Source organism: Mastacembelus armatus, unplaced genomic scaffold, assembly GCF_900324485.2.
Source record: "Mastacembelus armatus unplaced genomic scaffold, fMasArm1.2, whole genome shotgun sequence".
Classification (NCBI taxonomy): Eukaryota; Metazoa; Chordata; class Actinopteri; order Synbranchiformes; family Mastacembelidae; genus Mastacembelus; species Mastacembelus armatus.
Window position 1 is genome coordinate 1355754 of NW_022872941.1, and position 24771 is coordinate 1380524.

Consider the following 24771-nt stretch of genomic DNA (forward strand, 5'->3'; position numbering starts at 1 on the left):
AATAATGTGATACAGAGTCTGTCAGTAAGTCTTCAGATTAATTTGAAGACACACTGTGCATACCATCCATCTAGTGGTGGTGCAGGTGAGAGAGCTAATCAGACACTGAAAACCAAACTTACAAAATTAATGGCTGAAACACAATTGTCATGGGTAAAAGTCTTACCTTTAGCGCTAATGTTTATGAGAGGCCGCCCACATAAAACAACTGGGCTCTCTCCTTATGAGATACTCACTGGACGACCCATGCGAATGACAAATACGCCTTTTCCCCAGAATAAGTTAACTTTAACAGGAATGGATGATGAGATGTTACAATACTGTTGTGCACTTAACCAGACTCTCAAGCTCATTTTCCCTAAGGTAAAAGCTGCCCTTCCTGAGCCTGTGGTAGGACAACTCCATGCCATCCAGCCAGGAGACTGGATAGTGGTTAAAGACCTTAGGAGGAAGCATTGGAACCAGCCCCGTTGGACAGGACCATACCAGGTGCTACTGACAACCCCAACGGCTGTCCGGATTGCAGAGAGGGATACGTGGATTCATGCATCCCACTGTAAACCCTTCCCACAGGGTGCCACCGATGAGACGACGACGAGGAGCTGAGAAGATGCACGGACTGTGGGTGCTGTTAGCAGTTGTCATCACTGGAGTGATCACCACTGCAGCCATAATTCAGACTGCATTCAGAACAGACAAAACCACGAAAAGAAGAACCAAAGACATGTCATCCAGACTCCAGAAGATGACATCTTACAGGAAAACAAAGAACTCTTAATGAGACGCAAAAGACAGTTGTTCGAACAGTCCGAGTGGAAACCTTGGGGGTTTGACGCAGAGGAAGTGCTATCTCAACCTGCTGTTCATGTTAATAGTTGGTATTCCTACATTCAGTGGCATAAAAACAACCTCTACGGACCGTATTCTAACATTCTAGCTATTCAGGGTCCTCCTGAAAGTTGGCATTCTCTTTTTAAATTAGAAACACAGCATTGCCCTTGTTTGGACCCTGTTATTAGTTTAGTACAGTCTTTTACAAAATATACATCTGTAAGCGAACACAGCAGGCAATACTGTAAATATTCCCATCGAATGTGGTATGGTGCAACCGCAGATGCATATGGACATACACAGGAACAGAAATCTATTTATTTATCATGTGTAGATTGGTTTTGTGATCACATGTTGCCTGCACCATTTCCATTGAATTCTACTATAGCTGACCCTGTGGAAGTACCTTTGCAACCCACAAATATTTCACATTCGGTGTGTTTGTGTTCAAATGGCACAGGGCAGTTTATGGGAATATCACAATGTACAAACCCTGTTGCAGGTCTTACAAGTCGAACAATCATGACTGCACATGGGACTGAGCACCAGCCAGCTTCTGGTTCAGTTAATATCACTTTCAAAGATGGACAGACAATATTAGTAAATGATTACCTTCATGCTCCTGCATATATGGGTATACCACCTATTGGAAATTTTTATTGGCTTTGTGGGAACAGAGCATTTCTTTTCCTACCGTCAGGATGGTCAGGGTGTTGCTATTTTGTTAATCTTACAATTGTTAACTTAGCCTTAGTTCCTGTTAATTTAATGCATATTGTAAACCACATTGAGAAGCGAGAGATAGCAAAATTCTCAACCCTTGAAGCTTTCCATTGGCGTATTTCTTTAGGTGAAAAATGGGGAATTGGGTTGTTACCTTGGTACGGTGTAACATTCTTAGCCGATCACATTGACAATATTACCTATTCAATGTCTGCATTTGCCAATGAGACTATAAAAGGGTTTTAGTTACTTCAAGCAAATGACAAATCTCATAGACTAACATTATTAAAACATGAAATGGCTTTAGACTATCTTTTAGCCAAAACTGGAGGCCTGTGTTTAACTTTAAATTTGACAGGAGATGCTTGCGTCACTCTCAGTCCTGACAATTCTGATAATATGACAAATGTTATAGCAACATTACAACGGATTCGGGATGCTTTTGGGCCATCCGAATCTTCGGGTTTCAGTTTTAGAAATTGGTTATCAGATAAGTTTGGTCCTTGGGGTGCTGGAATTGTGCAAATTTTAATCCCTGTAGTTATTATGTTTAGTATGCTCCTGTGTTTTTGTACATGTGCACTCACTTGCATGCGGGCCCTGATGTATAAATGGTTAGGAGGAGTACTTGGAGGAGAATACACTTCACTTTATGTTAACTTACCAACTGAATCGACAAATACTGCTGAAATACAGTTAAATGATTGGGCCCCGGGAAACCCATACACTGACAGTGATCTAGATATAGAAAAACCCTGACAAATGATGTAACATTTTGTTAATGTCTTGTCTTGAATGTGTTGACACTTTGTGTCAAAAGGGGGGAATGTGGGATTTTACGACCGAGCAAATGGTCACTGACTTAAACCAATGTGGGGGTTGAATGTTTGCTTGACCCTTTCATGGTATGTGGTTCTGTCTGTTTTATTGTTTTAGTGTTTTAGGGTAGAAGGTTGTAAATAACTGCCAACAATTTGTTTCTTTGATGGTAAGAAGACTGAAGATAGTACCTGAACAAACATGTGGAGTCTGTTCAAGATTAGTCCACCCCTTTCTTGTCAAAATGTATATAAACTGGTCTTTTAACCCAAACGGGAGAGGACTTCTGCAAGGACGTCCTCTCCGGGCCCGTGATTAAACCTGAGATGATTCATCACACTTGTGGTTGTTTTCTGAGAATTAGCAACTCTCAAACTTAAAGAAATTTCTACCACAGGCACCCTGCCATTAATGAACTCATCTTTATTGGACTTGGTAAATTTATCTCTAGTATCAGGCTACGTACCACAGGCCTTTAAGACTGCAGTAATCAAACCTTTACTCAAAAAGCCTAGTCTTGATCCAGGTGTCTTGGCTAATTATAGACCAATATTCAACCTGCCATTTATTTCTAAAATCCTAGAAAAAGCTGTTGCTAAGCAGCTATCAGACCACTTACACAGGAATGAACTATTTGAAGATTTCCAATCAGGATTTAGAGCACATCATAGTACAGAAACAGCACTGTTGAAAGTTACCAACGATCTTCTCTTAGCCTCAGATAATGGACTTGTTTCGATACTTGTCCTCCTAGACCTTAGTGCAGCATTCGACACCATTGACCACAACATCTTATTACAGAGACTGGAGCATGTGATTGGTATCAGAGGAACAGCGTTAAAGTGGTTCCAATCCTATTTATCGGACAGATTCCAGTTTGTTCATGTCCATGATGAACCTTCCACACGAACAAAAGTTAGTTATGGAGTTCCACAAGGTTCTGTGCTAGGACCGATTCTGTTCACCCTGTACATGCTTCCTTTAGGATATATCATTAGGAAGCACTCTATTAATTACCACTGCTATGCGGATGACACTCAGTTATATCTATCTATTAAACCTGTTAACACAAACCAGTTAACCAGACTTCAAGCCTGTCTAACTGACATAAAGGCTTGGATGACCAGTAACTTTTTACTTTTAAACTCAGAGAAAACAGAAGTCATTATATTTGGGCCTAAAAATCTCAGAAATAACTTTTCTAAAATTATAGCTACTCTAGATGGCATAACCCTGGCCTGACTACTGTAAAAAACCTTGGAGTTATTTTTGACCAGGACATGTCCTTTAACTCACACATAAAACAAATTTCTAGAACTGCATTCTTTCACCTGCGCAACATTTCCAAAATTAGGAACATCCTGTCTCAAAATGATGCAGAAAAACTAGTCCATGCATTTGTTTCCTCAAGGCTAGATTACTGTAACTCATTACTATCTGGATGTCCTAATATCTTAATAAAAAGCCTCCAATTAATCCAGAATGCCGCAGCCAGAGTCCTGACAGGAACTAGCAAGAGAGATCATATTTCTCCTATATTGGCTTCTCTTCATTGGCTCCCTGTAAAATATAGAATAGAATTTAAAATCCTTCTTCTCACATACAAATCCCTTCATAATCAAGCTCCTTCATACCTTAAAGACCTCATAGTACCATATTATCCCAATAGACCACTTCGCTCTCAGAGTGCAGGCCTACTTGTGGTTCCCAGAGTTCTCAAAAGCAGAATGGGAGGCAGAGCCTTTAGCTATCAAGCTCCTCTCCTGTGGAACCAGCTCTCAGACTGGGTTCAGGAGGCAGACACTCTCTGTACTTTTAAGGCTAGACTTAAAACCTTCCTCTTTGACAAAGCATATAGTTAGGGCTAGCTTCAGGCAACCCTGAACCATCCCTTAGTTAGTTATGCTGCTATAGGCCTAGACTGCCCGAGGACCATCGGTGCACTGAGCTCCCCTACCCTAACCCCCCCCTTCTCTCCCACCTCATGTATATTCCACCATTGAATGTTACTAACCTTGTGCTCTCTCTCTCCCCTAGTTTGTGCTCTCTCCCTCCCTCTCTCTCTCTCTCTCTCTCTCTCTCTCTGTACCTTCTGCAGGTGTCCCTGGTCCTGGAGCTGTTTATCGCTGATGTGCAGTTACTGGCCCCACCAACTTGCAGTGTCTATTTGTTGTTTATTGTTGGTGTTCTTTTCTCTCTGCTCTATCCACTCACCCCAACCGGTCGAGGCAGATGGCCGCCCAAACTGAGCCCGGTTCTGCTGGAGGTTTTTTTCTTCCGTTAAAGGGAGTTTTTTCCTCTCCACTGTCGCCAAGTGCTTGCTCATAAGGGAATTGTTGGGTTTTTAGTTTTAGTTTTTGTAAAGTGCCTTGAGATGATTTGTATTGTGATTTGGCGCTATACAAATAAAATTGAATTGAATTGAATTGAATTGAATTTAACAGCCACATCAATTATATCGTCAGTGTTTTACCATCTCAAAAGCATTGCCAGGAACAAAGGGATCATGTCTAAACCAGACTCGGAGAGACTCATCCATGCACTTATCTTACATTACTTGTAACAGCCTGCTCACAGGACTCTCAAAACGAGTTGTAAGGCAACTACAGTACATTCAGAACACTGCTGCTAGGGCCCTGACTAGAACCAAGAAGTACAACCACATCACTCCTATTCTCAGATCTCTGCACTGGTTTCCTGTCGCTCAGAGAAAAGACTTTAGTCTTCTGGGGTGTAATGGTGTTTTTTGGCCCTGGATAAGTTTTGACATGCCCTGACATTTATGCTTTTTTCAGTTGATTTTAAACATATTAATGGCTAAAGTTTGATAACTGAAATCAGCACAAACTGGGCTACAGTAATATGTAAGCAGCAAGTTTATACATGATTTTTGAGAAAACAGCGTTTTTGCATGGTTAGTAAAAAACAAAAATTTAAGTCACTGAAATAAGGCCATAAAAGACATTGGTTCACAAGACCTTTGAGAACTGGAGCTTGTAGCCTAGAGTGTTTGCTTCAAAATGATGTGAAAATCATCTTGTTCAGTCATTCACAGAAAACAATACACTGATTTAAATTTTCGAAGACACTTTTTTTGTAGAAAGGGAACATGCCAGAAGGCGTGCCTGATCATGAATAATCATGTAATTCACCTGAGAAGACAAAGACCCGCACAATGAGCTGCATAATGAGCCTTTCACTCAGGAATGTGGCTGAGAGAGAATAACTCGTCAGAAATTATATCCTCCGCTGGGTCCAGTCGCCCTTCAAAATGCAAACGTTTATTATTTGAGCTGCATTTTTTTCTCTGTGGAGAAGGTAAACTCTTCGTCGCTGTTCAGAACCATCCAAAGTGCATCTTCACCCGCATAGTGTGCCATCATCCAAACGCACAGAAAAAGTAAGTAAATTCTATGATGAAGCTTGATGTTTTATGCCATTTCCTCAGGGGCGTGCGTATAATTCTCCCTCTCTCTCTGTTCTCTCTGTACCTTCTGCAGGTGTCCCTGGTCCTGGAGCTGTTTATCGCTGATGTGCAGTTACTGGCCCCACCACCTTGCAGTGTCTATTTGTTGTTTATTGTTGCTGTTCTTTTCTCTCTGCTCTATCCACTCACCCCAACCGGTCGAGGCAGATGGCCGCCCAAACTGAGCCCGGTTCTGCTGGAGGTTTTTTTCTTCCGTTAAAGGGAGTTTTTTCCTCTCCACTGTCGCCAAGTGCTTGCTCATAAGGGAATTGTTGGGTTTTTAGTTTTAGTTTTTGTAAAGTGCCTTGAGATGATTTGTATTGTGATTTGGCGCTATACAAATAAAATTGAATTGAATTGAATTCTCAGGTAAATCACATGACTATTCATCCTCAGACACACCCTCTTGCATATGGCCTTTCTGGACAAAAAGTGTCTTAGAAAATTTAAATCAGTGTATTGTTTACTGTGAATGTGTGAACAAGATGACATTCACAGCACTCTGAAGTAAACACTTTAGCCTACAACATGCTGGTCTCCAAAGTCTTGTGAACCAATGTTCTGTTTGTGTTTTATGGTCTTATTTCAGTGAGTAAAAAATTGTAGTCTTTCACTAACCATGCATAAACACTTTTTTCTCAAAAACACAAAACTTGCTGCTCACATATCATTGTAGCCAATTTTGTGCTGATTACAGTGTTATCAGACTTTAGACATTAATATGTTTAAAAGACACTGAAAAAAGCACAAATGTCAAACTTTGTCCAGGCCCCCAAAACCCCCTCAGACCCCAGAGGGTTAAAGCAGATGGCATGTGACGGGACTGAAGGGATTGGTTTATTATCCTAGTGATAAGGGGGCTGAGAGCAGAAATATTAGCTTTTACCAAAGCCATAGGGAAAGGGTCTAGGGCACAAGATGAGGATCTCATCCGTTTAATAGTATCCTCAACCTCAAGATAAGTAACTTCTGGAAATGAGCAGAACATCCTCGAAATACCAAACTGTGGGTTGACAGTAGGAGCAGATGAAGGGCTGGGGCCAGAGAGGGAGGAGCGTATTTTTGCAATTTTAGTTCTAAAAAAGGTCATATAATCGTTACATTGTTTTGCTGTGGTTCCTGTAAGTGGCGCACTTCGAGGTTTAAGCAGATAATTTATAGTGGAGAACAACTGTTTAGAATTTCCAAGACTATTTTGAATAATATTTGAATAGTATTGAGACTGTGTCTCTTTGATGGACTTCGAATAAGCTTTTTGGTGATCCCGATAAGCCAGCTTGTGAACAGTAAGTCCAGACGCTATATATCATCGCTCAAGTGCACGCCCAGCTGCCTTCATTTTCCGCAGGTCACTTGTGAACCAGGGAGCAGAACGGGAGAATGTAACTGTTCTCACTTTGATGGGTGCGTGTAAACCCAAAATGCTGCCCAAAGTCCGATTGTAAAATTCGACAGATTCATTGGCTGATTGGCATTTTCATAATGGAGATGTTGAAGGCTTTACAGCCATGTCTTCTGTGTTAATGTTCTTTAGGTTCCTAAAACGTATTTCACGATTAGGCTTAGCATAAGGACACTGAAAAAACAGCTCCATGGAAATTAACAACGGGTGAGCTAAGCCTAGCTATAGTCCATGAAGTTCTCCTTGTTTACTAACTCTGAAGGCTGATGGCACACCACGTTTTTGCAGATTTTCGGAAAGTCAATGCAGTTACGGTGCTACGTTAAACCTGGTCAAATGTGAGTTTGACTTACCTTGGTAAAGTAGTTGGCCAGGGTCAGGTGCGGCCAGTAGATGCCAAGGTTGAAGTCGTGCTCTCCTATTCTACTCCCACTACCTGAAGGGAGCTGAAACGGTTCTTGGGGCTTACTATCTGTGTTTTTGTATAAACCTCTCTGTCGTAGTGGCTCCTCTGACTGCCCTCTCTAGTCCACCTGTTCCATTTGTGTGGACTGAGGAACGTGAACATGCTTTTAAAGCTGCTAAGTCCCTTCTTTGCTGTTCTCCAGTTCTTTCTGCCCTGATTATGCTAAACCTTTTTTTTCAGCCAAGTTCAAGAAGCACCAACTTAACTATTCCACCATTGAAAAGGAGACGTTAGCTATGTTACTTGCCCTCCAGCATTATAGTGTTCAGTTCCACCCCCCCTACACATCACGGTGTTCACTGACCATAACCCTCTCGTGCTTTTGACCACAACCACAACTAGTGGTTAATGCGCTGGGCATTGGTGGTCCAAGAATCCATTTGAAGATCAAACACAAGTGAGGAAAGGACAATGTTGTGGCAGATGTCCTATCCAGAGACAAATGACCATACTGTCTGCAAGATATCCTTTGTTTGGCTAGATATTAAGTATAGTAACAGAGTAGGGTATGAGCTTGGCAAGGGGGGGGGGGGGTTGCAGCCCATGTGCCATTAGTTTGTTTGTTGTGTGTTTGTTTTGTTTTCATCCCCTGGTGACAACCAGCTGATCGGCATCTCGGTGTTCACAATCAGTAATCAGCTGTGATCAGCGGAAGATAAAAGTCAGGAGCTCCCACCACTCAGTGCGCCCGGGGATTCCATCCATACTTCAGGACATTTTCTCTAATGTCTCAGTTTAATTAGATACTTTTTGTTAGATGCTTGGTCATACAATTTTTTCTGTTAATAAATTCCCGGTCGCCTCTCAGCGCTGACTCTTCGTTCTTTCTTGTTTTTGCTTCCATCCCATACCTGTGTTACAGTGCTAAAATTTCTCTACACCAGCCTGGCCCGTAACACCTACTAAGGTAAACAACAGGAAGTGGTACAGCCCTCTCCACCAAATACGGCACTGTCAAGACTCCATTTAACAAAGAGCAGACCACCGGTTCTGTCACGTTTGGGGGGTTATTATTATTATTAATTCGGACCAAGGATACGCCCACTCTGGTACTCAAGTGCACAAATGACTTTATTTTAAAACAAGGCAAAACGAGGAATAGAAACACTGAGCTTGACAAGGGGTGGATTAAACCAGGGACTGTGAGACAGGGGAACAAGAACAAAGGGAACAAGGCATGAGGGCCTGGGTCACACACACACTAGGGGACTCACCAGACCACAGGGAAACATGAACATGAACAGGAAAACATGGGCTGGGAAAAACATGAACTAGGGGAACAAGACAAAACCATTTGGGGACAGGGAAGCAGGAGCACAAGGTGAGGGAATCCAGAAAAACAAACACAAAATTCTCCAGGCAAAGAAATGTCCTTAGACAGAAAACACAAAAGAAAAAGGCTTCTTAACTTATCCTGGGAAACGAAAGGCAGTCCATAATCAAATAAGTCCAAAAAGAGAAATCCAATGGCGTGGGAAAACAAAGAAGGCAAAACTTGGAACGAAGCAGAACAAGGCGATTTCAGGCAGACAAAGCATTTGGGTCAGAACAAGGCTTTTAGGCAGATAACCTGGCAGTTAGTCTATGGCTGACAAGGGGTATATAAACTGAGTGCACAAAACAAGACACAGGTGAATCAAATCATATAATCAATTAAAGGAACAAAAAGACAGAAAAACCAAATCCTGCATGATCCTACAAAATAAAAGTCCAAAACAGCAGGTCCGGATCATGACAGGTTCTTTCTAAGTGAACCCTACTCACAGCCGGCCATAAATACCTTAAAACTACTCCCTTTCAGACAAGACCTGAAACCTATACAATGATTTATGCAGTTTATGCAGCAATGATTCATAACAGTTTGTAACAAACTAAAGATATCAAAAGCATTGCTACCAAAGTTTGATGTTAGATGTAAGATGTGTAATTGCCTATTATCTATTACTTGTGCTTATGGCATTCTTATAAATGTGAGATTTATAACTTTCACTGATATTTTGTAAAAAAAGATATAATTCAGATATCTAAAGTACTTGCTAGGTGTGTCATGCAACAATACTAATAAGTATTTTAATCACTATGAATTTGCTTAGTGGAAAAAAGGAAATATTACTCTGATCATAGAAACTATGTCCAAGATCAATTATTTTAAAAGTCAATTTAATTTAACCTCAAGATGAACACTATAAGTTAAGAGCAGGAACCTCTGTCTCACACAGTCCTGAGTTTTGACCAATAATATTACACCATTCTATTCAGGTGGTCAGATTTTAAGCTGACACTCACAGCACAAAGCTCTGACTCCACGACAGGAGTTTAAGTTTTCTGCAACAGCAGCAAAAGGCCACACCAACTCAAGCTGACTGCACGGACTAAGAGAGGGAGAACTCACCAGCAATCTAGTAGGGATGGGATCTAAGAGACTGTCAATGGTTCACTTACTTCATATGGCTTAACAAGGATGGCTCAGTCTCCAATTGTGGTTTTAAATGTTTATTTGCACCATTCTAGTCATTTACCCAGAGTGTCATAACTATTTACAGAGAAAAGTTAATTAAGGAACAGACGAGCATATACAATAAAAAAAAAAAAAAAAAAAAAAAAACTGTCAAAAGTACAATAGTTAAGGCCTAATATTCAACAGCCCCGGGCCAGACAGTACCTTCTCTGTCACCATCTTTTCTCAGTGGGAAAAATGATGCCTTTATACTCCCTTAGCCCCTTCCCCGGGCAAATCATTCCAATATTCTGTGGGGTTTTCTTTTCCTTTTGACTAACACTGCTTTTGTTAGTTAAATTTCTACACCAGAACTTAATACTACAATTTCATGAAATAATACCATAACAGAAATGCCCATCATCTGGCTTTAGACCCAATACATCAAAAGAAAATTCAGCAATTATATAATGGTCAAATCCTTGGGTCACCAGTAGCGCGTGGACATGCATGAAAGCGCCCAGTTTGGCCTGAAAAACAGGACGTGACATTAATGCTAGCAGTCTGGTTCATCTTTGGTGAATACAGCTCTGTCCATGAATATGTGTATGTGCGTGAGAATAGCATAGGCGTTGAGTGTGCACCCTCAAACGTACTACAGGGGACTTTTTTTACCTAGGGATGTCGGGAACATTATTGCACAGGCGTGTGCTCATGATAACAGTTTGTGTGGCATGACTCGGAATGTCCTCATCCTGCATATCCTATGGTGAGTGCCAGGGAGACCTGGCAGGGCATTCGACATGAGACTCACGTATTTGATTGGCTTCCCACACTCTAACACCACACCCCCGATTTCTCACGCTGAAGCAGCTGTCAACTATGATTTATCTGTTATTCAAAATGTTATGGTTGAGCCTGAGGTCTGATGCTACCCTTCCCTGATTCGTCATGTTTGTATCACATGATAATAGCCATGCGCCCTCAGTCAGGAAGAAAACAATAATAAATCACCTCTGTCACTCACTTCGACTATTTGCCAGCGGTATGCAAGTTTCAGAGCAACTTAGATGTCCCAGTATATAAATTTTCTGAATTTATGCTCTTAAACTTTAAATAACGTTTGATAGTTAATTTTGTGTGTATCATGAGTATCATGCTCATGTGTTATGTTGCATATGATCAGCAACATGCCAGAGGATTTCTGGTAAACTCATTTGTTGTATCTGTGACAGGAAGAAATCTTAATATTGGCTTCACCACCAGGACAAAAAAAAAAAAACGGGTCAGCACCCTGTCAATCAGCACAGGAAACCCCCAGGGATGTGACTTCAGAAGGAGCCTTCACTCTAACAAACACTTAATACTTAATCCATGTTGTCTGACAACAGAACACTATCAACAACCCCCAGTGCAATACCTGTGTAAGTGCAATAACTGAACAACAACTGTAAATATTGTATCTATGAAAACTTTAAATATATAACACTCACTCAGAAGCTCTTATACTCTCTGGAATTGACCTACTCCTGATTCTATTTGTATGCTATTATATTTCCCCTCACTTATATTTAATTAATGTATGTACATATAGTGTGAACTGTTGTGACAAGTGTTGTTGTGACAGGTGGACCAGGTCCACAAAGTTCAGGATGAGCTGAGCATGGGAAGAGCACAAAAAAGATTTTTCTGAAAGCTATATCAAAAAAGAAAATAACTGCGGTGAATGAGCACAGAAAAGTGCATTAATTTCAACATTGCAAAAATAATCTTATAATTACTACTTCATTTAATAATACAGTTGATTTTTTTGTCTTTTATAAACAGGAAAAGAGCAGCTAGTTCCTAACTGTGGGGCTATAAAATATTAAAGCAAAAACACCAAACCCTTACTTGAAGAGTCAAACCAAAGAAAAGTAGTCACCTTCTCCAAAGATTTGGCCCTCTCCTCACTTTTCTGCAGCAGGCTTTTAGTGTGACTTGTGGCTTTATCAAGAATGGCCTGTGTGAAGAAGAGTAGTCATCAGTTAAAGACTGTAGCTTTATATCTCATCAATCATCAATATACTGTTAGTCTTTGACGACTGACAGTAGTGTAGAAACAGTTGTAAAGGGTCAAAATCCAAGCACATTTAACAACAACTTTGCTAATGCTTAATTTGAAGTAGTGACAAAAGAAATAGGTCAGGAGCCAGATTTAAAGAATGCCTGCTCAGCAATATTATTGATGGATACTTGCTTTATCTGCTTTCTGGGCTTTCACCTGTGATTCCTGCTTAACTACACAATAGTGAAATGGAAAATTCTCACAATATGTGTGTGGTACTCTACCTTTCCCTGTAAGATCTTCAGAGCTTCATATTTGCCTTCAAGGTAACGATGCGCCACCTCTAGCTCACAGCATAATGCATCTATCATCTGTCAACACAGCAGAACCACCAGTTACAATGTGGACGGTCACATCAACTCCAGGTCTTCTTTTTCTTTATTTTTGCCATTTTTCCTACCTCACTTGCTTCCTGTAGTCTGTATTTCAGCTCATCTTTGGACAGGTTGTCCAGGGAGTCTGATGATTCACAAAACGTGGACTCAGAAAATGTGTGTGTGCGTTTGTGTTCTAATAGTTTTGAGTTCATAGGTACAGGCTGGAGCAAAGGCACATTTGCGAAGTTTTCAAAAAGCTTTAAAAGCATGTTATAGTTGCTATAGGAAAATATCTGCTTAGTGAAAAGTTCTTCAACAGGTTGGTCTGCTGCTTAGCAAAATCAAAGCATTAAATATGATGTAAAACCAAAGTTACCCTGTCTGAGATAGAAATTAAAAAATAGTTTCCTGTTTTCAGGCCCAAATACACAATTGCTAAAAATGCTTTTAAAACTTTAACTTCAGAGACTTGTGTACGCTTTTATGAACAAATTTGTTTTGATTTCTGTGAAGTGATGAGTGCTCTTTTAATCAAAGGTAAGAGAAGTGGATGGTTTTGCCTTTCATTTGATTCTTGTTTAGCTGCTATGTTGAAGGGTTATTCTTACCACAGTGCGTAAGCTTCCAGCGGGCTCTTTGCTGTGCCTCTGCAGTCTTCAGTGCAGGGATCCAGGCTGCCTCTCCTGCCTGGCTGCTATGCCTGTGCAGTAGGCTCTCTGAGAGAGAGACACCAGCGAAGCTTTGGCTTTTCTTCTTAGGGGAGCTGGGTGCTGGTCTGACTCTCATCCCATCTCCTAGGTCCCCATCCAACATGTCATCATCCAAACTGCCAGCCTCACTGACCGCTTGCATCTGCACCTCGTCAAACTAACCTGGATGTGCTAAACCTGTCAAACCACATATTGATATCCTCAAACTTAATACCTGTATTTTGGAAACCCAAAAGGTTTTCAAAGTACTTAAAGTTATATTAGGGTATAGTACAATTATGTATTCCAGTTATTACAGTTTTTTTTTTTTACCCGTTACAGAACACAGAGGTCAATATGAAAACCAAACAGCGATTTCTTTTTTCCTCACTTTGCTTTGTTCTTCTACCTTCTCTCGTCTTTCTAGATCCCTGGGCCTAGAAATAGCCTAGGGGAAGGTTTGAACGTGATGTAAAGCTTATCTGAAACTCAATATTAAATTGATGTAGAGACATTTTCTCTCATTGAATTCTGTTAGCCTCTATGACAGACTCCGTGTATCAGTATTAACTACATTTGTTTTAAGGTGACACCGTCACTAGTTTGTAGCAGCTTTGTCTTTGGAAACACACATATTATCTGTTACAGAAAGAAGTCGTGGATTCCCGTGCAAAATGAAAATACCTTTAGCTACCGTTGAGAGAGGTGGGGGAGGGGTCCATGACTTACCTGCAACTTTGACGCAATAAAGTTCAATATTTCCAGGCGACTTCCAGTCCCTTTAGAGACACAGCCAGTTAACTAGAATGTGGCAGCTATAACAACTATTAAAAAATATTATTAATCGCTTCTTTGCCGATTTACAAACTCTGCGTTATTTGTCCTCGTCCACCAGCTACTCCAATTCAAGCTCGCAGTGCTAAGTACTTCCGGTAGTTACCTTCAAAATAAAACTCGTATCTTTGAAACAAAACGACGCTGGCTGGCTATGGCAAGAATGTACCGCAGCAATAAACACACTGCTTTCTGAAAATGCTTTTCTCAAAAGATACAACAATGAAATGTGAGAACTGTGAGAAATGCAACATTTTAACTCTTAAAAAAACTGTGTATTTTTTCTACATTATCAACAATAAAATACAATTTTATTTAAATCTTTTAAAAGTATAAACATGGTATTAAACTAAACTGATGTGCATTATAAAAACTGCATACCCTGTATTAAAGAATTATCTATGGAAAAATAATCTCTTGAATTTAATTTGAAAGTAGTTTAGTGAGTTCCAGCTGCTTACAGTGAGTCACCATCACCAGAAGAGAGCTCTATGTGAAACTGTTGAGTAAATATTGGATGAAGGGGTGTGTGAGAGTGCACATTATAAACACAATGTTCAAATAAAGAGTCTCATGTTCCGCTTTTCACACTTTTTATTAGTCATAAACCTATTTAGTAATCCCTTCATAAGCTTTCAGTGTAATATTTCCAAATAAATTTTCACAGAATAAATGGCAGATACATGCTAGGCTTGTTCAAAGCCAGTTACATTATAAGCCTGGCTCAAAAGTCAATCAGCAACACTAAAAGACCTAAAGTACAGAAACAAGTGCTAATCATTCACGTAAAACAAATAAATACTGACAATATTTTATCCAGCTTAGGTTCTTCAGTACATGCTTGGTTGAAAAAAAAAAAAAAAAAAAAAAAAAAATATATGACACCTCAACCACAGTTGCCAGCATACAATGTAGGAGGGTTAGGGCCATGTGAAATGTTGCTTCCTGTTCTTGGATCAATCTTACGTAAGAATTCTGGAAAGAGAATAGTATACCTGAAACAGGTACACCTTACCTCTTAAACAGTAACAATATGTTTGTTTTTTTTCTTACCTCAGGTTAAAAAAGGACAGAATTTTGTTACATGTTACATGTTGTTAATCTTCCTCCATACTAAACTAAAATCCATACAAAACAAAAACTACAACAAAATAAAAAAAAAATTGACAGTGAAAATGTGTAACTGTGTCACAGTGCGGCAGTAAATTACAGAGCTGTGTGTGTTAGTCACTGGTATATTCCTCTATGACCAAGTCTTCCTCTTCCAAAAGAACTTGGCTTGTGGTAAGCTGGGGCTGACTGGTTGGCAGACCCTCCTCTTTGTCCTCCTCTTCCTCCTCACTGTCCATTTTCCGCTCGCCTGGCTCTTTCTCCATCAGAGTCTCCAGTTTTACTCTGCATGCACACACGGAACAAAGCCAAAGATGAAAATTAGGACAGAGCTCTAAAAAGAATTGAGTAGAATTGATGAAGTCTAGTCTACAGATGTACATGATCAACATCTCTAAACCTGTGTGTAATATAATTTATGTAAAAGCACAGGTATCCACACTAACAATCAATAGTGTATGCATGGGATTTAGATATAGGGAGAATATATAAGAAATCAGAATACACATTGAGTCTGAACCTTGAATTTAAACAAATATGCAACAAAAACAAGGTGAAAGTGACAACTGAGCAACTTCACCCATTAAAGAAGGTCACAATATGATATTCAAAGCTTCCAATGCAATAAATTATTGGACCTTGTTGTTTCAGATGGCCATGTTTTTTTATTTTTAGAATTCCAATCTGAAACACACCATGTTAAAAAGGATTTTACTTTTGAGTTGCCTTAAGGGAATTTATCTCTTGTTTGTCAGCAACAACCATAACCTAGAGCTGGGTAATTAATGAAGAGTACTCAAAACTGACAACCAATCAACCCACAAAAACACATTATTTATCAGAATTTATATTTACAGCGTTACTTCCAGGTCTCGATCATACTCTACTGTGCATAGCATCCTCCCTCGTGCACAATAGGCAGAAAGCTGCTGTGTTGACCACCATACTGTAATAGATGTGCTCCACCCTCAGCCATGCTTTCAAAAGAACTTCACACTCCTGCTCGGGTTCCACATCGCACAGGTAGCCAGTGGCCAGATAGCCAATTTAGCTGTGGCTGAAATTAATAAATTAATGATAGAGTAGCTGAATAATTTGCACCAAATATGAAAAAAAAAAAAGAAAACAAAAAACCCAAGAAAGTGCCTTTAACAACCAAAGTCCAACAGTCTAGGACACTAAACCAACAAATGTGCCAACATCACAAACTGACAGAAGCCACTCAAAATCTAGATCTCTCTCTAGTGTCATTTCGCTCTCTAGAAGCTTTGTGTGTGTTTGTAGCTATTGTCTCAAAGAAGATGACTCAACAGGAAAACAGTCAGTTGTGCACTCAAGAAAAAAGAAAAATACATTGCTCAAGAACTGTAAAATGGTATTACTGCTGACTGAAAAAACACCATTCTTATATTATCAAGAGTTGTGCTGTCAAGTACTCTGGTAGATATATAATTAACTTAATTACCTCTTTAACCACTAACAAAAGTCTGGTTGTAACTAGGATCTCCCAGGTGCCAACAGGTCTCAGGGATTGAATCTCTATGAAAGCACTATGAAACAATGAAAGAAACAATGAAAGAGCCACAAAGCAGGAGTACTGGCAGGGTCGCTGGTCAGTCCAGGACAGAATGGTGATGAGTCCAGTTAGATCTGCTTTCTCCAACCTCAACAGAAACAGCTGCTTACTGTAGCACATACAACAATCTCTCTGTACTATGGGTTTGGCTGTGTCCAGCCACCTTACTGCAATGATATGGCACCCACCAGATTGCAACCTATAGACCACCACCTGCAAGAGAATGACAAAGTCCTAGTCCTCCATTCTCCAGGTTATTGGTAGGGATACATACCACTATTGGGTCCAAAGCCACACTCTAGTGCTCTACTCTTGCTTTTAAAAGTCATTCAATTTTAATTCAGTTACCTTTATTTAAGGTGGTTTTACAAAAGGTTTCAACACAAACCCATTTAACAATACAATTTATAATTAAGACATGTCTAAAATAAGAATAAAAGGATATAAAATTAAAATAAAATTATATAAAATCAGACCAGTACAGTCAAGTAAATACAGACTACTTACTCTAATCATAGGCACAGGAAAAGATATGTCTAAAATCTGCTCTTAGACAGAAATGCTGTGAGTGGATTCAATGTCTAAAGTCAGAGCATTCCAAAGCATTAGGGTGCGGCATGAAAAAGCACACTTATAGATATAGAAATAGATAACTGTGAGGACAACCAAAAGCTTAGCAGGTAGGGCAAAGGGGGTTGATAAGGCAAGAGGAGATCAGAGAGATATGAAGGGGTGAGACCATGGTTTTGCAAGTTAACAGTGATTTAAAGTCAGCCCTTAAATGAATTGGTAATCAGGTGGGAGAGATGTGAGTGAAATTATGGGTATCGGCTAGTAACCTGGCAATAGCATTCTGGACCATCTAGAGGCCACTATATTGGGATTTCGGCAGTCCAGAAAACAAAATGATGCAGTATTCTAGCCTGGATGAAACGTCAACCTTACTTAAGAATGTTTTTAATCTGGAGGTGATTTGAAGCTGGTTAAAAACAGACTTATTGACTGTCTTGATGTGTTGTACTTGAACTTAAGTGACTGATGAAAAATTACCTATCAATAATTCTTGACAGTTGGAGTTTGTGTGTTGTTACAGTAGCCATGTCAATGTTTAACATTCACAGAACAGGAATTCTTTTCTCCATTTAAGAGAAGAAAGTTTTGTATAAGGAGAAGATTAATGGCCCAAGAACAGAGCTTTACAGTAAGCAAAAGAGTAAAACTGAGACTGTGGATAGTTTGTCATTAAATCGGATGCACTGATTCCTGTGAAACAGGAAAGTGCTAAACCAACGAGGTATGCAGAGATCTAAAAGAAGCATTGAACACTGAAGGAGAGTCAGAACCTAAACTCATTTGGAGGTCATTGGTGACTCTTGTCAATGCTGTCTCAGTGAAGGACACAATAAGCTGATTGCTAAGCCATGGAGGCGAGCAGGACAGATACTTTTCCCTAAGGAGAAAGACTCTGTTGAGATAGGGCAGGTAGGCAGTCAAGGTAAGATTTTCTTTAGTGTAGTGGCACAAAGGCTGTCAAGTTACCTAGACAGTAATACATTTATAGGCACCTCAGTAAAAAAGAGCTGGAATCCCAGGTTTTTGGATGCTTGGAGCAAATAAGCATGATCTGGCATCAAATTCAGTCAGCAAAGAGAGAGAGGGGGAGAGAAAAAAAAAGAGACTTGCATGTGGTTTTCTTAGATGCACCAAATGCCCTTGGATCTGTACCACATACACACATGGACAAAAATTGTTGGTAACCTTTCATTAAAGAAAGAAAAACCCACAATGCTCACTGAAATAACTTGGAACTGAAAAGTAATAAATAAAAATGTACTGAAAATTAACTAATGAAAATCAGACATTGCTTTTGTATTGTGGTTCAACAAAAGCATTGGAAAAAAAACAAACACTGAAACTGGCCTGGAAAAAAATTATGGTATCTAGAAATGATTGAAAATAATTTGAGCATAGGGACATGCTAAACTAAAGCGTGTCCTGTAATTAGCATCACAGGGGTCTTCAAACTTGTAATCAGTCAGTCTGTCTATTTAAAGGGTGAAAAGTAGTCAATGAGGTGTTTGCTATCATGGTATGTACCACACTGAACATGGACCACAGAAAGGTAAGGAGAGAGTTGTCTCAGGAGATTAGAAAGAAAACGATAGACAAGCATGTTAAAGGTAAAGGCTATAAGATCACTGTACCTCCTGTGAAACATGGAGGAGGCCCAGTTATGTGTTGGGGCTGCTTTACTGACCTGGCACAGGGTGTCTTGAATCTGTGCAGGGTACAATCTCTGAATGTACTGCAGCTGCCTCACATCTTGTTTTGAGAGCCCTGTGAGCAGGCTATTAATAAATACATATATGATCAATGCATAGATCAGTCTCTCCAAGTCTGGTTTAGACCCTTTGATTCTGGCAAAGTTTTTGAGATATAATTGATTCAATGTGGCTGTTAAAATTCAAGTCTGAGTCCATGATTACCCCTACATTTCTAACCTGATTTTTAGATTTCAGAGAAAGAGACTTGAGGTGACTGCTGACACTTTCTCTTTGTTTCTGTGGTCCAAAGATGATTACTTCAGTCTTGTCTCTGGTTAACTGGAGAAAGTTGTTTTGCATCCACACAGTGATCTGTCCAATGCATTGACACAGTGAATCGACTGGTCCATATTCACCTGCTGTGAGTGAATGTAAATCTGAGCGTCACACAAAGTTATGGTTGGACATATTATTGCAGCATATTAACTGGCCTAAAGGAAATGTAAAGATTGAACAAAAGGGGTCCCAATATGGACCCCTGGTGGACCCCACATGTCAAGACCATTTGGTCTGAGTCATAGTTAGCAATTTCAACAAAGTACTTCCTATCTTCAGGATAGGACATAAACCATTTAAGGGCAGTACCAGAGATGCCTATCCAGATTTCACCAAGATTTCCAAATGCTTTGGAAACCCATTGGTGAAGCTGGGGATGGAATGGACAATGAGGAGTCTGCAGAGGGTGTGGACATAGCTGGGGGGGCCCAGGGCAGTGGTAGGGACACCAATGGAAGTTCTGCTGCAGGGGTATCCTTGGCTGGTGAGGGGTCCTTGGCTAGTAAAGTATGAGTGCGTTCTTCACTCCTCTCTTCTCTCAGAGGACCTCTTGGCTGTTCAGACAACTGTCGAAACCCAGTCTGGTGCCTTAGAGTGGAGGAGGTTACCTGTTAGTCGCCTCACACCAAATCTGCTCAGGTGTGGGTCCTTTCCCTTGAACAGGTCGTGTCATTGACAAAACAGGTTGAAGTTATCAATGAAGTGCACTCCTCTTATCTCACAGGCCTTGAATACCCATGTGTTCAGTGCAAACAGTCAACTGAATTTATTAATCCTCCTCCATCCACATCCATCCTCCAATGTTTTGGAGAGGTCCACTGATAAATGACATCATTTTCAGTTTAGCAAGTTTCTACAATAATTTGGAGAGAAGTCCTGTTTTAAACTTCTGATTCTCCCTTTCTGGTGTCTACTGCTCACACATGCAGGATCACCTGTTTGACTCTGTGGTGTTTTTAGAAATGACCTGGGGGAGGAGAGCTGCTATAGAGACATTTCTTGCTCATTAGAATTTAGATCGGGCAGTGGTTGAAACCTGTTACTGAGCTGTATGTTTGATGATACTACATAAGCTCCTGGGGTGCCACCATTATTCTTTGTAATTCTGTGATGCTTTGGCTTGGCACCAAGCGGCTTCATTTTGATCAATTCTCACTTTTAAAAGTTTTGGGAAAGACACTGTATCGTCCAGGTTCAGAGTAGCATTCTAATATATGTAGTCAACCTTAATTTTCTTAATTATTGCTTAAACACCCTTGGTTGCAGCTTATTACCTTAAGATTTTGGTGTGCAGAAACCCTGTGCAGTTGTTCATGTCACTAACTTAAATGCTTGTAAGTCATAAAACATTACTGATTGCCATGATGCAAGATGTGTTTTTTGTGTGATAGAAGTATGTGGTTTTGATAACATATTGCACTCCTATGCTATTCATTGTGTGTATGTGGTGTCAAATTAAGCTGAAATTGTTAGAGGGACTGTGGCAGTGTATTCAGTAGATAGAACACCTGTTAGCAGAGATTATGAAAAGGCATGAAATTTTCACACACCCATCTGTCTATAAGATTGCATGCCAGTGTGCTCCTTGTGCCAGTGTTATAAAAAAAGATATACTGCATATAAGTATGTCCTTTATGTGTTTATTTAAATAAATATTTAGTCAATATGGTTTGCAAAACCTCCTCCCCAGTCAACAGCCACAGTGTAAATTTGAACCCTAGGTTTGCAGTACAGACAACAGGCAGGAGGAGCAGAGCCGCCAGTAAGTCTAGCACATACATCAGTCCAGTCTTACAGGATAACTCGTAGACAGAGAACAACATGATGCTACAGTACAGTACAATTTCAAATGTTTATGTTGTCTGGCTTCAGCAGTTTGAGCAAAAAAGAGTTACTCATGTAACTGTGGTTCTATGAATCCTGAAAGACCGCAAGAGGGCGGTGCTGAAAGGACTGAACATTCCCTTCACGCAGGCGCAGTTCAAGTAATTATACCAAAAAAGTCACCTCTGACCCTCTTATATTTGTTGTAGCTGCAATATATGCTATCAGTGTCCTTACTGGACAACTCTGGCTTGGCCTGTATGGATCACACTGTGCAAGTCTCATAGGCTACCTTCAGTAAGAAAGCTGTGTTTGTCCAAACTGTAACACCCAAGTCATCTGGGCTCCATCTTAGGCATGATGGGCAGCCTTAAAAGACACCACTTTAAGTTCAGCCTGTGCTAACGGCTCAGAACCTACAGTGCCTCCAGTAGAGCCAAGTCAAACAGCTCCCCTTAAAAGTTGCTCAGTCAAAATATTACTTGAGTTGAAGTACTGTATGTGCTTTAAAAATACTTACATATTCAAAGTACTTAAAAAAAAAAAAAAAAAAATCTGAAAATGTGTTTTTCACAATGCAGTTTCAAATGAGTGCTCACACTATTTATTATTTGCAGTATTTGTACTAGTTCACTGGATTGATTACATATAGTTTAGATTAGAATAACTAGAGACGTGTTTGCACAGAATCAGTAAATGGGAATGGACCTAAAGGTCTAAAATGGCTGTAAACTAGAATGTGCATTTGCTGTAGAAAATGTGTGTGATTGCTGACAGCACTGTTATTGCCACTTGCAATAAATTATTGATCACTTCAGATGTTGGAGCATGTTTAAGTTCATCAAACACCAAATACATAAAAATTTTTAAAAGAACTGCAATCTTCTACATGCCCACATGATGGCACTGCAGGGATCATTTCATAGTATTTAAAGCACTTCATCATGACATAGCTGTATACCAAGTTTCGTGTCTTTATGTTCAGTTAATGCTGAAGTCACTATTTTAAAGACTGCCAAATAATTTCTTTGAACTCTCCAGCAGGTGGCACTATAGTATCAGGCTTCAGGATTGGTTACACACACTCACTGGGAGTATCAGTGGCAACACCGTTTGTAAGCCTAGCATTACATTCAACAGTTGTAGATCCATGAATACCAACATGGGGTATTGAGAGCTGTAATTTATTAGTATGTTTAGCACATCAGCCCAAGTTAGCTGTGTACCAGATTTCACAACTGTGCTCATTATAGTTTATGAGATATATATATATATATATATATATATATATATATATATATATATATATATAAACTTGCTGCTTAAAGTGCCCCTAGTGGTGAATCTCCATGATGCTCTACAGGATTGCAGAGAATGGTAACTGCAACTACCTACTTTATTTGAGATGCATGGGTCAATGCATTTAGGAGTTATGGCATTGGAATTCTACAGACACACCCACTAAATATTAAACGGCCAATAACAAAGCAACAGTAAGGAATTTTGGAGAGTGGGTAGTACCACTGTTTTCAGGGTCATCCAAGTGCCAATTTGTAAGAAGTCTGCATGAACTATGCAGAAAAGGGACAGGAAAAAGTGTTTCACAAAACATTCAACATGGTGGAAAGTCTAGTCAGATGTAGGTGGGCGTTCCCAATTAGAAAAAGTTTCAGAAACATCTAAAGAACCTCTTCTAGCACCTACGGGTAAGAAGTTATGACACAAAACACAAACAATGTAATAACTGACCACATGGTGGGGCTGTGAAGGTCACTGTATGATAGGTGAATCATATTCCTATGTACTATCTCTGTATAAAGTTTCATCACTGTAGGACCACATTTTTGTGCACACTCCCATAGAACGCCACTCAAAAAAATATTAATATAAAATAAATTGTAATTCATATCAGCATAAAAAGTAATAGCACACTTGCCTAACATTTTTGAGTTGGAAGCATGTTTCTACCTGTAAGCGTGTAGAAGGAGTTAACGGACAAAAACCAGAAAATATAAGATCTAGAATGTACATTTCCTGAGGAAAATTCATGTGATTGCTGTAAGCATGCTGTTATTGCCACTTGCAATACATGTGAGATTATAGCTCATCTCAAAAATTTAAAAATGTAATCTCAGCCGGGATTGAACCCGAGTATTCAGTGCGACAGACGTGCGCCCTACCCAGTTTCCTCACAAAATAATCATTCTTTGTCTAGCTAAATTCCTAACATCTTGTACAACAACACCATGCACAATTTGTCCAGATTGAAGTTAAGCAGGCACAGTACAGGAGAAGCTGAAAAAACTTCACCTCACAAAACAGAGGACTAAAGAGAAACTATAAGACCTATCAAAATAATTCCTTCTCTAAAAGAGCCAGCAGGCATCAGCAAAGAGACTGATCCACTTTTTGTGAAGATATTCCAAAAAATGAAGTATTGCTGGCGAGTTAGAAACAGCCTTCATTTGTGTTTTTCACCAGAACTCCTGGACCTCTTTTATAATGGAAGTGAATGAGAGATTGAGCAGTCACTCTGTGGTTTTGCCCACCTGGTGGAGAAACCGTAGGGCCTATCAAAATGAGAACAGCATTACCTGAAAGAAGACAAAACCTCTTTACCACTTTCATATATAATTTGGTTATGAGGGCTGAAAGTTGACAAAAGAGAAGAAAGCAGACAAAAAAGTTGAAAAAAGCTGAAGAGGAAAAGCCAATTGGATTCTGCAATACACACCAATGGAAACGTTGAAAAGTTTAAATGACATTTCTAGCCCAAAGTATGACAATTCAGGAAGCTCAAATAAAGGGGAAAATTTCATGAAGTTTTCCCCATAGAAAACCATTATAGAAAAGTTGAAAATAAGAAGTATAAAAGTTAAGAAGAAAAAAAATAATAGCAGAAATATCCACTGGAAGATGCATGTTTTAAAGTTTGAACAAAGTTTCTATCCCAAAGCATCTGGAAGGAGCTAGCAACCAAAGAAAAGGGTACAATAATAAATGCTCTTTATTAACGAGCTCTATCAGCTCTCCCACTAATAAATAGTGAAGAGAACAAGAGTGTGATTGCTTTCAGCAACTAGGACTAACCCAGGTCTAACCCAACACGAAAGTGACATGAAACCATGTTAAAATCAGGACTATCCAAACAAAGGCTGAAGGTAGAAATAGTAAATCACTACTGAACTAGGTCCATCATTTTTCTGCTTATCTAGGGCCACGGGTCACAGGGGCAGTAGCCTAAGCAGGTATGCCCAGACTCCTTCTCCCTGGTGACTTACTCCAACTCTTCCCAGGGGAAATTGAGGCATTCCTAGGCCAGCTGAGAGACATAGTCCCTCCAGCATATCCTGGGTCTTCCCCAGGGCCTCTTCCCGGTGGCACATGCCTGGAAAAACGAGGTCCAGGTGGCATCCGGAACAGATGCCCAAGCCACCTCAGCTGGCTCCTCTTGACGTAGAGAAGCAGAGGCTCTACTCCGAGTTCCTCAACTTATCTCTAAGGGAGAACCCGGCCACTCTGCGAAGAAAGCTCATTTCAGCTGCTTGTATCTGAGATCTTTTCCTCGAC

The 24771-nt window shown here is 39.9% G+C and overlaps 2 protein-coding genes across 4 annotated transcripts in view; both read right to left on the minus strand.

The window, feature by feature from the left end:
- Positions 1-14175, minus strand: part of ccdc125 (coiled-coil domain containing 125) — a 53865-nt gene extending 39690 nt beyond the window's left edge. Inside the window, exons 1-5 of the mRNA XM_026311889.1 lie at positions 13987-14175; positions 13177-13455; positions 12652-12710; positions 12476-12562; positions 12069-12146 (exon numbers count right to left, since the gene is read on the minus strand). Coding sequence (XP_026167674.1) covers positions 12069-12146; positions 12476-12562; positions 12652-12710; positions 13177-13420 — 468 coding nt within the window. The 5' untranslated portion in view covers positions 13421-13455; positions 13987-14175. The remainder of the gene's footprint in view (positions 1-12068; positions 12147-12475; positions 12563-12651; positions 12711-13176; positions 13456-13986) is intronic.
- A 496-nt stretch (positions 14176-14671) lies between these two features.
- rad17 (RAD17 checkpoint clamp loader component) overlaps positions 14672-24771 on the minus strand; it is a 34942-nt gene continuing 24842 nt past the window's right edge. For all 3 annotated transcript variants that reach the window (XM_026311626.2, XM_026311618.2, XM_026311636.1), the window contains one exon: positions 14672-15486. In XM_026311626.2, the coding sequence (XP_026167411.1) occupies positions 15315-15486 (172 nt within the window). In that variant the 3' untranslated portion in view covers positions 14672-15314. The remainder of the gene's footprint in view (positions 15487-24771) is intronic.